Source organism: Solanum lycopersicum, chromosome 10 (assembly GCF_036512215.1).
Source record: "Solanum lycopersicum chromosome 10, SLM_r2.1".
In the NCBI taxonomy this organism is placed as follows: Eukaryota; Viridiplantae; Streptophyta; class Magnoliopsida; order Solanales; family Solanaceae; genus Solanum; species Solanum lycopersicum.
The window spans coordinates 26,122,403-26,138,888 of record NC_090809.1 but is presented as its reverse complement, the minus strand read 5'-3'; the positions used below and the strand labels follow the sequence as shown (position 1 = coordinate 26,138,888).

General features: G+C 35.7%; 2 protein-coding genes across 3 annotated transcripts; one reads left to right on the top strand and one right to left on the bottom strand.

Annotated features, from left to right (window-relative positions):
* Window positions 1–815: 815 nt before the first annotated feature.
* On the top strand, window positions 816–3,833 carry LOC101248528 (TOM1-like protein 9). The gene is made up of 4 exons (XM_010329221.4): window positions 816–1,028; window positions 1,449–1,625; window positions 2,073–2,503; window positions 2,892–3,833. Exons 1-4 carry the CDS (start codon window positions 997–999, stop codon window positions 3,041–3,043), a joined length of 792 nt encoding a protein of 263 aa, XP_010327523.1. The 5' UTR covers window positions 816–996; the 3' UTR covers window positions 3,044–3,833.
* A 1,814-nt stretch (window positions 3,834–5,647) lies between these two features.
* LOC101260281 (aspartic proteinase 36) lies at window positions 5,648–16,045 on the bottom strand. 2 transcript variants are annotated; one of them, XR_003243903.2, is made up of 12 exons: window positions 15,465–15,990; window positions 15,001–15,121; window positions 12,809–13,236; window positions 12,546–12,702; window positions 10,489–10,571; window positions 10,300–10,396; window positions 10,079–10,151; window positions 9,776–9,979; window positions 8,308–8,432; window positions 8,047–8,159; window positions 7,863–7,960; window positions 5,648–6,151 (listed from the first exon to the last, which is right to left on the bottom strand). XR_003243903.2 is itself a non-coding variant. In XM_004248793.5 (12 exons), exons 1-12 carry the CDS (start codon window positions 15,707–15,709, stop codon window positions 5,968–5,970), a joined length of 1,917 nt encoding a protein of 638 aa, XP_004248841.1. In that variant the 5' UTR covers window positions 15,710–16,045; the 3' UTR covers window positions 5,648–5,967. The 2 variants fall into 2 exon arrangements, 1 of the variants encoding a protein (XP_004248841.1); XM_004248793.5 differs by having other exon boundaries at window positions 8,047–8,148; window positions 15,465–16,045.
* Between the last annotated feature and the right edge of the window lie 441 nt (window positions 16,046–16,486).

The following is a 16,486-nucleotide window of genomic DNA, read 5'->3' as shown; positions in this document are numbered from 1 at the left end:
CCCTACAAAGAGCCAAACCCACCCTTTGTACAATAAACTGTAAACTATAAACTGTAAACTATAATTAAGAACAAAAACAAGACAAATAGTTCTACACGATAAAAACCTTCTCACTCAAGAATGTTTTGTCCGTGGCAATCCTATCAATCTTGACCTTAATTTGATGAATAATTCTCTCTTGTTCTCTGCGTGAAGTCGTGAGTTTCTCCCTCTGCCTCGTATCCTTCTTATAGAGTTTTTGCCTTGTACAATCCTCACTAATAAGGTAAGAAAGTTATATTTAAACAAGGATTCTTTTTTAATTTAGAATCCTTATTATACACAACTTCCTTCCTTAATAATATATTTAAGGTTTTCCTTATTTGTATTAACTTGTACCTTTAATATATTATTTTGGCTTTGACAAATAACTCTATTGTACTTGATCTTGGACTCTAGCTTGACTTCTTTGCTGCGTACATTTGCTACTGTTCTTTGCGTTTTTTGTCTATCATCAAAACAAATTAACAATTCTATCACATTCTATCAAGAGAGTTTGATCATTTGCAAACATAGTGATAATATCAGGAGAACTCTACTCTCTAAGTTGTTGCTTATGATTTTTACTTAGGTTTCTGAATCAATTGTTTCCGTGTTAGTTAGTGTTTCTACTTGAGTTTTGGGTACATTTGCTTTTTAACATTTCATGATTATATTAAAAAGTATGTATTTTTGTTGACAACCCTATCAAAATTATTCTTGATAAATGATTTTCAGATTTATTGGGCTAGTGAGATGGGCATTCTCATTAACACACTGTAGTGCATGTCGCATGATGCTCTTTAAAGGGGTGTAGGAACGCCTGTTTCCTGTTGACGTTGACTCTTCAAGTAAAACTTTTTTTGTGATTGTTGCTTGCTTTAGATGGTCTCGAATAGTTTTATTTTTGAGCAGTAAGACTTTAGGCTTTGAATTGGTTAATAGAGCCTTACCCACTGTTTGCATTTTCAGTTTGGGATGCTTTGTCGGGAAACTGAGATCAGGAGGGGGTAATGCCTGCTATTTTTTTCTTCTGAATTTATTGATTAGTGTCTTTTAGATTCCTTTTTATTTATTTATATATGAGCTCCATATCTACGGATTTCTTTTTTCTAGTGAAAGAGGGTAAGTTAGTTGAAATTTATGTCATATTTATAAGTCATTATTGGGGAGAGAAGTAAAGGCTAACCATTTTGAATGCCATCTGCTGTCCTTATTTTTGCAGTAGAAGTCCAAAGTGATTCAGTTATGACAGCAATATTTTTGAAAAAAACAATACAAATAAGCTGGACTGGCCATGATATTGGAACTTAAATCGAATCTCTTATTCTTAGTCAGAGTCTTTGCTGTGTTTTCTCTCTGCTCTGCCATATTTATTATGCACCATTTGGTTGTGATTCCTGTGGGATCCTTACATTTACCTGATGCAGGGATGAATCACTACTCTGCCATGGGCTAGCTCGAATGATGAGTTGCAGCGTGTATTGGCCAAGCACGAATCTATTGCTTTCGGAACTTCAAGTGGAAACCCCCCAAAAATCTGAACCTCTTGTAAATGTTAATGCTCTGCTTATTGATACCGAAGGCCGCAAACAATCAGACCAAGGGTAAGTAACTATTATCTGTGTCATTCTCTTATTTGACCTCTGTATACAAACTGTATCCCCCCCCCCCCTCCTCCTGTCCAAATATATTTCATTCTTGGCTTCTTTTTGAGCGAGCTCATAGCTTTAATAGTACACGTGGATTTTCTAGATTGAAATGTTAAAATTGTTAATTGCCTAAAATGAGTGACCTTAAAACTTTTGTCAACTAGGTTTGGAATTTATCAAGGTTCAAAAGTCCTCTGGTACTACAAGATTGATGGATATATGTGACTTTTTTCTTTGCGACGCGGGATTTTCCTAGTCAGTGCTAGGTGATTGTACTTTAAATAAGCTATCCCTTCCCCTTCCCCCATGGAAATATGATACAAATCCTGAGTGTTCTTTTTCATTTTTAAGTCTTCAAATGTGACAATCTTTTTCATATAAATCGCTTTGTGTGTTTTTCAGATCTACATCAAATGCTAGCCTAGGGACAGAGTTGCTTCTTCCTGCTCCTCCTTCAGCTAGCAGTCCATCCACAACAAAAGTTGACCCGAAAATTGATCTTCTGAGCGGAGATGACTTCAGCTCACCTACAACTGAGAATGTCCTGGCCCTTGTTCCTGTTGGTGGAGAACCTCAGTCTGCAAGTCCGTTCACAGAAGAATGCCTTGATCTTGTTGACATGTTTTCACCACCCAGCAACTCACAATCTCCATATTCAGCAGACCAGACACATGCTTCGTCCCCTCAATTTCGACAACAGAGTTTCACTTCTACTCTGTCAGCTTTGTACCCAAATGGAAGGGTCCACGGAACTACATATACACAAGGCTCCAACATGGCCTGGAACGAACAGATATCACAGCAACAGCAGCAGTCACCTTCTCCAGTTTATGGTGCGTTTCTTTGTCATTCTGCATGCATTCTGTTTTATATCAATAACAACAACAACAAAAAATCTGCATGCATTCTGTTTTACTTTAAAGTTCTATAGAAATGTGTACTCTGTTCGCTATAGGTCAAATTTTTCCTCATTATTATTCTCTATTACCCCAAAATACCGGGCAACCATTAGATATGTTAGTGAAGAGTTAAACAGGTATAGGTTATCAAAAGAGAGTTAAACAGGGATATGCTGGAGTATAGCGTGTGTTTGAAGTTGGTATGCCTCATGTAAAACCCAATTTCTGTACAGGTTTTATGTATTGCCTGAATTTTACAAACCTCTTGCTAATTGAGTTTCTGAATAATCACTCACATAGTGCTTGTCTAATTTCTGAGTAGGTGGTCAAAGCAGTTCTTTTCCACCACCTTCATGGGAAGCTGAGGCAGCAGAGAACAGCCAAACAGTGGGGAATCCTCATGCTCAACCATGCAAAGTAATAAGTTGTTGCCAGGTAGTCCACATGCCCTACCAATGCACAACAATCAGCTAACGTCTGGTAGTCCAAATGCTTTATCAATGCAAGATAGCCAGCTGATGGCAGCTAACAACCAGCAATTGGCTGGTGGTTCAGAACATGGTATATATGCACAACCGATCACTGATGGACAGCCTGCCATGATGAACCAGGCTATGCAAAACAATCAGATGGTAGGCTTGCTTCCTCAACCAATCCAAGGTGGAAAATCAATGGGTATGTTTCCACAACAAATGCTGCCACCTGGGCACATGGCTTATATGTATGCCCAACAACAAATGTATGGCAACCAGATTTCTATGGCTATGCCCAACCACAGAACACACAATTTCTTAATCAGAGAATGTCTGGGCTCTCCGTGAGGGATGATGGAGTCCTAAATAATTCGTCCTGAGCCCTCAAAGCCAAAGGATAAAATATTTGGAGACCTTATTGACAATTCAAAGTTCAAATCACCCAAAACAACTCCTGGCAGAGCTAGGAGCATGTGACAGTGACTGGTTTCAGCACCTTCCTTTTTTTCTTCAATATAATTCAACATCTATTTAGTAATCAATCTTGTATTTGTTCTGATTTTAACCTCTACACTTTAATTTTCACAAATTGTTCCTTTTAGTCCATATGCATTTAATGGTTCTTTGTGGGTTTGTGTACATTTCTTGTTGAGAGTACAACACCAAGATCACAAAGAAAGTTAAGGAGCTTCTTTTTTTTGCCAGCTTGAATATGTATAGAATGTCTTCATTTGTGTTATTTGTGCAGCTTGGTGCTGTTATAACTTGTCATGCAGTTATTTGTGCTTTTACCTGGAAGTACAAGTGATATGAATTCCTGTACTGGTACTAGGGAAATATTGCATCAATGCCTCACCTGAAAGAATTGTAATAGTAAGATAATCCATTGTTTGCTGAGCTACAACGCGGATGTTAAGTTCTACAGTGTCTTTGCTGTTTTATGTTTTGCTATTTGTTTCTATATACTCTATTCCTTTGCTTTAAATGGAGTATGAAGATATTATACTGCAGTGTGTTCTGGTCGACACTTCATGAGATATCAGCAGGTGGTTGTATGATTCTATCAACCGCCCTTGAGGTGCATTAAGACATCTTAAGGGGGGTGTATCTTCTGGTTTGTGGGACTTGAATAACTATTTGTCGAAAACTTGCCCAGGATAATATATGATAATGGTTTGCAGGTGCAAAGACATTCCCCAGAATTTACCGTATGTTTTCTTCACCCAGTTCTCTATTAATCAACAAGCAAGATAATTTCATTAGACATAAAACAGTTCTCTATTGATCAACAATCAAGATAATTTCATTAGACATAAAAAAATAAGATAATTTCGTTAGACTGTTGATCAACAAGCAAGATAATTTCATTAAACATAAAAAAATTAAAAAATAACTCGTTTGCCGGGATGAACCCGGGTCTCTCGGGTGAGAGCCGATTAACCTGACCAACTAGACTACAACACGGATGATACCTTTAATGTCATATCTAAACTACTTAACTTTCCAATTAAATCTTATAAAAAACAATTTAAAATATCTTAACTACTTTTTTGATAATGATCACGTATCCAAAATCTCTTCACGATTGTCCAGTTCTAATGTATTCAAATACTATAACAACATTTTTTTAGATATTCAGTTGTATATACACATTTAAGATTTTCTTTTATTTAGTTGTAATGATCACGTATTCAAATAGACTGTTGATAGGGATCAATTCAGCCTGACCCCCTCTACATCTAAGCTGTGAGTTGATAGTACGGGGTTCCACCTAATCTGCATGCAAATTCCTTTTATCAGTGTTGTCTTTAGTTAGAACTATATTATTAAGGATAGGGTTGTGTATCAATCAGCTCGATTCGATTTTGAAGTTTATTGATTTGGCTTATTGATATCGATTTGTAGAGATGCTAAACCATTATCGACATTGATTGTTAGTTTATCAATTTTTTTTGTCTTTATCGATTATCGATTTAACCTTAAAATTTGACACACACCAAAAAAAAAATTAAAAAATCACTTCGAAACATGATAAACCAATTGAACCATACACATGAATTCGCAAATTACATCTTACTCAAAAGCAACCAAAAATAAAAGTAGAAATTCAAACTCTAAGTCAAGGACTTTGTATACAAAACAGTATAAATATAATCATTTAATTTACCATCAAATTATTATCGATTAACCGTTAAAAGAATCACCCAATAAAAATAAATAAATCAAAACAATTATCGAAGCCAATAATAACAAACCAAAAACTTTTTTTTTCCAATTCAAAGTCATCAATTTCAATTCAATTTTGAACTACCCCTACTTAAGGTTACTCTCATGTTCAATAGGAAAATTGGCAGGCTTTCTAGGCACAATTAGCGGTTATTGAGGAGAATTTGGGTGGAAAAGATTTGGGAAAACTTTTGGGGAGAAAAAAAAATACTTTTTGGTCCTTTGTGCCTTTTCTTCTCTCAGATCCTCATTTCCAAATTTATTTTGAACAAGAAGACCCCCGTGAAGTATTTTATCACTTGTTAAAAAAAAAAGTAATCTGAAAATATAATATCGGGCTCATGTTAATATTTTCATTAATATATACAATACTAAACAATTAAAGTACAATCAGAAATTTCATTTTCCTTCACTTTCAATATTTAGAAGCATAATATTAGCAAAATTTATAGAAGTATATATTGTAAAGTAAAAACTAGGCAAAACCTCCACCTCAACAACTGTGACCTCTTCATTACATGATATCTTACAATATTCACAAGAGAATGCGTGGGGGAGCAGACCTTTTTGTACTCCTCCCTCAACATATACCATCTATAACAGCTGACAATTTCTTATTTAACTGTGACAAAAATTATGTCAACCTGTAACTACCCTAAACATATATCAGTGTTTTCATTCAGGGTGGCAACACTTGTTTCACTTTAGTGGTTGAAGTTCTTGTTCACGCACAACACTTTCAACACTTTCAACACGTTCATATGGAACAGCTGATTCTTTCCCTCGTCTCCATATTAACCATCCTACGAAAGCTGATAATCCAACTATCAAGACAACTGACAAAGCTACAACTACGATCAAGTAACTTCGCCACCATCCACTCCTATATCATTGCAACAAAATAATGGTAATTAACACCTTATATCACACAAATCGACTAGCAATATGTGGCATCAGTTGTGGAAAAGTAAGGATTATGCTCAGGAAAATCTTTAATACATAGAAAATTATGTAAGAGATATTCTAAATAACAAAAGGATGCATGTCAAGACCATATAGGAATACCAAAAAGCAGGAAAGAAGTGACTGTTAAATCATCACAACCACCAGCATTGCTCACTACTGGCAACACACTTACCTCCTCCATCATTAAATTATATTCATTGCACCCACCCCCGTTTCTGTAGCCGCCACCGCCTCCACCACCACTACCTCCACTATAGTCAATTTCTACTACCAACAAACTCCATCATCACAACTAGCACCGCCACCAACTATCATCATACATTCTTCAATCACCACCACAATCGTCGCCACCTCCACGACCACTGTCGACCACAACTACCATTGTGGTCAATCTCTACTATCAACCACCTCCATCATCATAACCATTACTGCCACCAACTAGCACATATTCTTCCGTCATCATCATCAGCACCACCAACTATTAGCATAAACCAAATTTACCATTGCAACCACCAACACCACTACCAAGCACCACCATTATGATAGTCACCACAACACCATCACCACCTTCACAGTCACAATTGTCACCACCATCATTGCTAGCTACTAACAATAACTATTACCATCACCATTACCACTACAAACTATATCTACCGTCAGTAGAAAGCATAAATGTTCTTTTTAATCAAATAATGATTTAATTTTATCAAATTTAACATTTCACTAATTTTTGTATATATACGTATATATATATATATATATATATATATATAACATCAGATGATGAAAAACAGTCTTAATCATTCAGTGTTAGAGAGAGAGAGAGACAACATCTCAATCATTCAAATGCTTATTGAGATTCATAGGCCTAAAACTTAATGAGGCATCAATAACTATCTTAGCGTAAAATGAACCCAATACAGCAGGAGTGGAAATTCGGATAGGTAAAAATTTCAGTGTTAAGCATTTGTTGGAAACTTTTCATAGATTAACAGAAAAAATACTAATCATTGGTTGGGGAACATAAAGTTTATTCCCTCTATTAAAGTTATGTTATTAGTTTTACTAGATGTGAAGTATAGAAAAGTAAAACAAAACGTTTGAATCTTGTGATCTTATTATTAACATGCCAGTGTGCCACATCATTTGTACAAGGAAGTGGATTGGAATTTTAAAATTTAAAACTTGCTAAAAATAGAAAGAAATATTCTTTTTTAAAGAGACAAATGGAAAGGAAGACACATAAATGAAAATATTTGAGAAGTTTATGGAACAGTCTTCCAATCTGCACAAGCAAATTACCAAACACAATACCCCTCTCTTATCCAAGCTCAAATAATGGGCCCAATTGTCTTTGCCACTATCTTATTTTTCACAGATAACAAATGATAGAAATTTAGACAATCAGTCGATAACTAAGCTCCAGAAATCATGTGAGGTGGAAAAACTATTAAAACCAACAATTTCAAGCACACTGTACTGTTTCACAAGGGAATTTCACCAGTTAATATTCTGGAGAAGGAGACAACACTAACTGGGAAAAAGGATTGTGGAAAAAAAAAGACCCGTAAGGATGAGGATATGCAGTGTAATTAATCAAATTGCAAGAACGGAGATTGCCGACTCACCTTTTTGGTGGGGGCTCAATACCCCATTCAAATAATTTGTAACTCCCAAATGTATCAGGAAGACGAACACGATTTTCAGCCAAACGGTGTATTATTTCCTGCATATAGATATAATGAATAGCTGAATACACAAAAATTGTTCAAGTTGAGGAATAATATGCAAATATTTAGAACTCGGAATCACCACGGCAGCAGCATTTGTCATATAATTTGCGGATCCTGCTGGATAGATGGCCCATTTAATAAGGGAATCATTTCCTTTTGTCGATAAGTTCATTAAGTGGACCTGCAAGGAATCTCACAATATGTAGAAGCATCATGTATGATAAGTCATAAGACAAGTGTGATTAAGTAACATGAAAGAGAAGAGCATTGAGTTCTAAAGATGAGACATATTCAGACAAATCTGGATTTAACTAAAATTGTCGTTTTCAAACCAAAATACCTGTGAGAAGTTAATGTCCAACTCTTGGGCAATGAGATGGGTAAGCTCTGTCATGTGAGGGTTCAAGTCCAAGTGATTCACACTCAGTGACATATAAAATGTAATGAATCCAACCTTAATTTCTCCTGCAAATTAAGATCAAAGATGAATATGCAGTAGAAATGACTTCCAATTGCCAACATATCTGCACTGGAATCTTGCTTTAACATGAGTAGAACTCTAATTAACAGAATTGCCTAATCTTTCAAAATTGCCGTGTCATCTCATACACTTGACATTAAAAAAGAGTCAAACAAGGTACCCGTCTCATAGGTCTTCAAGAACTGTACTGAGATTCTAGTGCAGATATACGGAAGGGAACTCGTCAGTCTAAGCTAGTGGAGGAATTTGAGACGGTTGGGAAAAAGTTTATACACATCCAATTGGTGGCAATTATTATATTCCTTGAAATTGTTACTCCAAATCAAATTTTGACCAGACCTTTTCTTTTTAATATGGTGCTTGGGTCAATTTTATGTGCACCTTGACTAATTCCAGGAGTTAATTGCTACCTACCACCAATAAAAAAGTATCTGGTAGCTCTATCAACCAAGGCTTGAACAAACGGGAAGAAATCATCTAGCTTTTTTTTGCTGCCAATGGGATTTGAACTGAAACCTCATGGTTCTCAATCCACTTCACTTAACCAGACCCTTTTCTTTAGATTGATAACTGTGTCTATTTCTGTACATCAGTACATGGGTTGTACTGAAAACCATATTTACATAGTGAACTCTAAAGGCACTGTCCTATCCCTATAATGAGTCTAAAACATCATATGATAAGAGTCATTAGAGTAAATCCGATTACACCAAAAACACTAAGTTAGTATACAATTCAGTTTGACTTGCTCCATATTACTTTCCCTATTCACTAAAACTCAAAGATTTCTCTCTTTCCAGAGAGTGCACCGAATAGTAGCAGGAATGAGTATCCAGTTGCTTCTGCTCTTTGCATTTAACCAGACCTTTTTCCAGCTCAATAATGCTGAACCTCTTGAAGCTATAATAATTCTTATGCATGAAAATGCTTCTCAGTAAGTTAGATGCTAGATCTCAAGACATTTATCACGGTGAAAGAATATCCACACTTATGGTCAAATGTCAACACATATGCTGACATTGGTCAAGACAAGAAAATAACAGAGCTAACTTGTAAAAAGGCAATGGAGCTAAAATCAACATGTCGCAATTCAAAGTTGATAACATTTTTCACAAAACAAACTAGAAACCAAAATGGATTAAAATAGAGGGGAAAAGTAACAAGGCTTCAAATGAATTAATTTTTAGAAACCTTTATCAAAAAAAGAATTAATTTTTAGAAACAAGATACAAAACTTCCTAGAAATATGCCACTCTATAATTGGAAAAAGAAAAGCTATGATTGACAGGCATATAAAAGATGGGTAAAGGATAGTAGTACACTGTACCGGATGCATTATACCCAGGAGATCCAGTAGGAACCAATGTAGGATACATACTTCCAGTGGAGTTTGTGTTAACCAAGCCTGAGGGCGATGGAGGTGGAGGAGATAAATTGAGTCTGTTCCATAAATCAGAACAATTGGTTTTCCAGAAACCAACCATTTCATGTTGACGATCATACGTTACAAGTGTGTTGCGGACAATAATTCCTGTGCAGTAAAAGCATGAATGTGAAAGCACGTACAACAAGGAACAGTAAGAAAAATAAGCTTCCCCAACGATACTAAGAGATATTAAATAAGAAATACCTCCAAGAAGAGTTGTTGCATCCTTCCCATTCTGAAATATCCCCAGACAATAAGCACCACGCACCTTTGAGTGCTTCATAGCAAGAAGTTTGGGCGAAGAAAATGGGGAATATCAGTCAATATGAACTAAAAGAAATTGGAGACATCAGGAGACGAAAGCAAGAAGGGGGTACAAGTTCATCAGCAAGGTAGTTCAAAAACCAGGAGGGTAAGATGCCTACCCGGAACAGGTAGTTTTCAGGGGACAGAGACAGTTTCTTTCCATTGCTGAATACCATGTCGACAGGTGGAAAGGATTTCGAGAGTTGTGAGATGTCACTGAAATATACATGACACTTGATACCTCCAGCGACACCAAAAGTTAAAGGGAAAAAATGGAAATGATTTAAGAACTCTTTTGTATATATTACCTTCCTGCACCAGAAAAACAGATATCTTTATAATTTGGATCAGGTCCTTCAATCAGTTTTAGAGAAAGAGCCGCTTTCATAACCTGAAAACAAAAATGCCAGAAGTTCATTGCGGAGAGAAAAACTTTTTCTGATTTTCCCATTTTTTTAGACAAAACCTATTTACCCACTAACTAGTAAGTAGTGGGTAGTTACAAATAGAATTACTGTAGAAACCATCAATCACTTTTTTTCCCCTACACGAAAAAATGCAACGCAATGGAATGGAAGGCAAGAAACTACAATCATCAAAGGTTTGCAGCAACTCCACAAGAAGTTTGTATGTATCTTTTTCATTTTATAGAGTAAGGATGTTTGTATATATCAAAAAAAAATTCCATCTCTCTCCAACATCCCATGAGAAAATTCCTGGTACTTTCCAAATTTCAATAATTTAAAAAGAAAATCAACGATAATTAGTAGTTAAGCAACAATGACAATAATCAGCACTAAATATAGTCAGTGGTTAAGCAACGTAAAATGAGTAGTCATTTAAGATGACCTTATGGAAAATGGTTAAGTGGTAGAATAGTAGGATGACAAATCATTTTATTCCCTTCAAACTTGTGTAGTTGTATCGATGCCTAATCTGATATTTAAGTGAGATTAAGAGGTTTTAGGTCCAAGTCCCACTTACTATAAGAGTATTGTTGTCACACTAGCATGTGGTAATTTGTTTAGGGATGCAAATAGGGCAGGGCAAGCCCTCACCTGTTAAGATTTTGACCCGCCCTGCCCTGTCCCATTTAGCATTTTCCAACAAAAAAAGTGCTTCCTTGCTAAGACATGCCCACCCACCACCACCCCCAAACCCCCCCCCCCCCTTTTACGTAATTTTTCATTTCTCCTCTTCATTTTCCACTTCGCTCCACGGTATTTTTGTTTTTTTTTTTTAACTTCTTCTGATTTTTTTTTTAAAAAAAGATGGATGAACAATCAGTTCCCGAATTACATCAAATATTTTATTCTTAGTTCACTGCACGATCTAGTTCAAAAATCAACACCAAACTTATTAATTGTTTTATCTGCTATTTCTTTTTCTTTTGCTCTGAACTTCTGATCAACGATGTTGATCTTGAAAGTGTCAAAAATAATCTTATTTTCCATCTTTCAATGGGTTCTTTTATATAACTGAATGTATATTTGATTTCCTCATAAAAAATCCCCCTTTTCACACAATTTTAATGCTTTATATGCAAATTCATAGAATAATTTTGAATTCGGCCAGCTAATGTTTTCTCTTCTTGTTAAAACCAGGAAAAAGATAAATTAAAAAAGACAGTGTAACATAAACAAAAGGTGAATGTAATTAAATTAACAATTTTAACAAATGACTACTTAGTGTAAAAACCTGGCAAAGATAAATCTCATAAAATCTGATTTTCTTTCTCAATGGGAATGACATGTATATCAATTATCAAAGCTTTATTTCAACTCCAATCGAGAAAAAATGCAGCGATTATGATTATACTATTGTTAACTAAGACCTATTCTGAATCATTTTTTTCTTGAGATAAACATTAGCAAACCTCAATTTGAATTGGCGGAGACAGACGAACACGGCTTCAATTTGAATCGACGTTGCGATTCAAACTATGGAAAAAGAATAAAATAGATGGGTCGATCCTATTTTTCCCAACCCTCACTATAAAAAATTTCAAAAATTATTTTTTCCCTGCCCTGCCCTGCCCTGTCACGTTTATTTGTTCTACTGCCATGCCCTGCTCTATATGTTGTTGCCCCTGTCCCAATTGTCATCCCTAAATTCATTCCACCAATCAATGGTATATATAGTACCTAAAAACATCCAAAAGAAAATAAAAATAGGACTCTGCAATCAAAAAGGCATTATTACCGACACATTATACAAATGAAGCTCACTTTTCCCAGATTTAATTTCTTCAACTTCAAGATATTCTTCTCGTCGCAAGCATGTTACTTTCACTACACTTCTCAGGAAGAATGCATGACAAAGATGACAGGAATAATAGTGAGAAATTAATAGAAATATATCTTACAGCACTCTTGAAGGCTTCAAATGCTGCTTCTGGAAGGTAAGCATATGTGGTACCACTATCAAGCACAGTCCCATGATTTCCATCAAAAACCCGTGGATTCAGACTCAGTGCCTTCCCAGCAACATGTATCTCCTTCAGTTCAATATTGTAATATGGACTGTTGCCATCCGAGACTAGAGTAAATGCATAAGTTTATCAAGTGCATTTGTTAGGAGAACACCTAACATTACTGTGCCATTAAAACAATTATTTCCAATACATACCTGCGTCCAGGATCCGAATTGGTAAAGACCATGTCTGCAGGGGGTTTTATTCCACCAAGAACCATTGCACCACCACCGAAGTCCATCCCTCCATAACACAAGGAGAAGGAATCACTAATTACATGTTTCTCAACAAGCTGATCCACTATACTGAGATCCCCACGACCCAAGCCCATTATACCATCAGCATGCTGGCTGTAAAGATCACCAGTTTCCCTATTTTCACATCCAAATACAGCTCGCTGTGGTGCAAGCTCGCTTTGGTTTCCAAAGGACACAATGTCCTGTCCAAGCACCCCACTACTAGAACTCATCTCTGCATACTGTCTTTCGTAAATACACTGCTCCCTCTCATTGTCACATGTACAGTCAATATTGCATTTTACGGGCTGATAGGTGCTTGACATTTCTGGCTGAAATCTAGGATCCTAAGTAGAAGAACATTCAGAGGATTATGACCAACCAAATTATAGAAATCAAAATGCAATATAATATCACTGGTCAAATTAAGCAACTCTTATCAACAATTTGGACTATTGTAATCTTATAGGCTACAAAGCTATCAAGGGTAGTAATTCGTTATACTTGATATCCACTAGCAGACCTTATGATTAAGATCAAATGAGTAAAATGTCCTCGGTTACATGATACCTGTTACTGGTGGGAGGTAGCAAGTATCATGTGGAATTAATCGAGGTGCGTGAAAGCTGGTCCGGACACCATGATCATCAAATAAATAAATTAAACAAACCAATAAACCTCATGTAAAACATCATCAGACAAATCAAGCATGCAAGGAAATCTGTAGCTCAGCAACAATGAGAGTCTTCGAATTTGTTTCATAAGTAGAAACTTAGAAATTGATATTGAACCAACTTCACCTTTAGGTTGTTTAGTCCTTTAATTATTCCTTTCGTCTTCTCTTATATTTCAAATTACTTATGATAGTTGTATTTTACAATGGGCGTCAACCCACTACAACCGTCCTTCTCGATCCATGTTTGGCACCAGTTATACAACTATGCCTCAAACCCAAACAAGTTGCGGTCTGCTATGCTTGGCACCGGTTATACTTTGCAAAATTCCTAGAGGTGGGACAACATCCATGGAGGGATTTGTGTGATTCTTAGAGAAATACCTATTTGACTTATAGTTAATTGTCATCGGAACATAATGAGCTTAAATAGAGAAGAATGTATATTAAGGATTTATATAACCAATCCTAACTAGTTTAGGATCGAGGAATATGTTATTGATATTCTTTTTCAGTGATGAGATTCATTTAGGATGCCTAGATCCAGAATGAGATTCATTTTGACACTGTGCTCAAACTCTTCATGGGTTAAAATTAGACAACTTCGATTAAGTAATTTCTGCTTAGGTACAAGGCAGAATGTAAGATTATTGAAGCTGATGCCCTTTTCTCTGTTGTCTATTCTGAAGGAAAACAAAAAAAAGATCATTTGAAGAAAAGCCATTGAGTTCATAACAGTATAAGAAACTTTTTGTTCTTATTTTCAATAAGCCCAGAGTAGGAAAGATCTTTATCTGCACTTCTTTGTGGCTGAACTTAGAAACTCCACCAGCATCATCAAGTTTGCAGATATTTTTGTCTGACTTCCCTTTGTTCCAGTAATTCTTTCTATTCACCCTTATAATGGGTGGTGCTTATTTAATACATCTTACAACTTCACCAACAAGACAATTACTGTCAATTGACCAGGACTTCCCAAACAAGAATAGCAAAGATCCAAACTATAACGTTTTTATTCTTTTTACATTTTTATTATTCCAATGTAAGCAAAACGTAAGATCTGATGATTTCATCTGAGGTTTGAGATTCCATAGAATGTTCTTCCACATAATGGAATGATAAAAGTGTGAATCAATTATTCAAACGAGATTAAGCTTTTATTTAGTAGATAAAATACTGAAAAGCAACTTCTCTTTCCCTTATAAACATAACCAAGCAACTAAATATATCACAGTTCATCAGTTTACACATTTTTCTACCGTGTCAAAATCTTCAAGTTTCTGAAGCAACATTCAAGAATAAAAAACTACGTGTTATGTCGTATTGAGCTATTATCAGTCAGAAAATACATATAGCTGAGGATCCAATATATCAAAGTTCTTGATCAAAATTAATATACAGAAAGTTAAAACAGAAAAAAAATCAGAGGTGTGCCTACCTGATGCTTGCCGCATTGTTCACACGTAGAGCAAGGCACATATGTAACAGTACTCCCAGTATCCACTATAAGAGCAAACCTCTGGGGTGGAGTTCCAATCCAAAGACGTGTTGTATAATATCTACATCAAGTAATTTGCCACAAATCAACAAAAAAGAAAAAGTTGCTTTGCAAGAATTTATATATTCATTTTCCACTGTCTGATTATCTTGAATTATGGATATGTTACTCCAAATAAAAAGTGCCAATTTGTTTGCTCAATTATTACTCTAAATCACTCGTCTCCAATTAAGGCATTCTTAATCTTAATACTCAAAAAATAGAAGATATTCTGTCCAAAACATTTTAGATGAGGAGAAGTTACCTCCTATTAGGAAACAATTTGCGAGTGTAACTAAGGTAAAAAAAAACAAACATATACAACCGTTGAGAACAGATCGTAGCAGTTAATTGAAGAAACTGACCCGTTGATAAGTAGATCGTCGTGGAGAGCCATTTGAGCATTCACCGGGGATTTCTGGAGAAGTCGACCAGAGAGTTGGGAAGGAGAGGAACGAACCGATGTGTCTTTGGGGGGAAAGAGTGGGAGAACCATGGCAGTGCGATGACTGGTATCCGAAAAGTGCAAACATGAAACGACATCGTAATCGACCAGTGTAAATATAATGCAGAGTATGGTGAAAGTAGCGGTGAACGATGCCGGTTTCATTGCAGGACAACTATTGCCGCCAGATATCTCCTATGAAATGTGAGATCGCCAGAGATTAAGAAAAATGACAAGATTCGGTCGGTAACAAGGCCCGCCGGAAGGTCGGCGACACCGGAGGAAAAGGACAGAGTAACGGAATCTGATTAAGCAAAGCCGGGAAGGTGGAATCGAGATGGTGGGTTACATACATTACGCCTATTTCTACTTTATTGAAATTGCACATGGGGAGTCATGATTACCCCAAAGCGTGAAACTTAAAAATAAAAATTAATAAAAAGCTTACATAAAATTTTTTAGAGAAGGTTATTATCCTTTGACATTAATTTTCATTTAGATATTTGAACCAAATTTTACTCATTTTAAATATCTTATATCATACCATATTGTGTTATTTAAATATTTTTTAACAATTCGTCAAATACATAAAGTGTGTGTAGAACACACACCGATGACAACATCTTGCCTACGCTGCAGAATGTCTTATACTTTATCGGCGCATAGAACTATTTACTTTGTAGATCCACTAGTTTAACTTATGTAATCATCTAAAAATTATGACTCATTAATACCCATGATGATTACATGATTTATGGAGACTTGAGTTATCATCAACTCGTATTCCCATATTGATGCTCAATACTATTCCCAAAAATATACTTAGCACATGTGTTTTAAAAGCAACTTCCTTCTTTGGGTTGAGATAATTGTTCAACACTTAGCTTTTCGAATCAATGTTCCCTTTTCTTGCTCAAAACTCTTTTGGAAATCTTAGTTTTC

Bases quoted from the DNA above. Each gene is read 5' to 3' on its own strand.
- LOC101248528 (XM_010329221.4), top strand. From the start codon at position 997: ATGCTTTGTCGGGAAACTGAGATCAGGAGGGG. The intron at 1,029-1,448 runs GTAATGCCTGCT...TACCTGATGCAG, and splicing joins GAAACTGAGATCAGGAGGGG to GGATGAATCACTACTCTGCC. The intron at 1,626-2,072 runs GTAAGTAACTAT...TGTGTTTTTCAG, and splicing joins CGCAAACAATCAGACCAAGG to ATCTACATCAAATGCTAGCC.
- LOC101260281 (XM_004248793.5), bottom strand. From the start codon at position 15,709: ATGAAACCGGCATCGTTCACCGCTACTTTCACCATACTCTGCATTATA. The intron at 9,980-10,078 runs GTATTTCTTATT...TTTACTGCACAG, and splicing joins TGCAACAACTCTTCTTGGAG to GAATTATTGTCCGCAACACA. The intron at 8,149-8,307 runs GTATTTTGGTTT...GATTCCTTGCAG, and splicing joins TGGACATTAACTTCTCACAG to GTCCACTTAATGAACTTATC.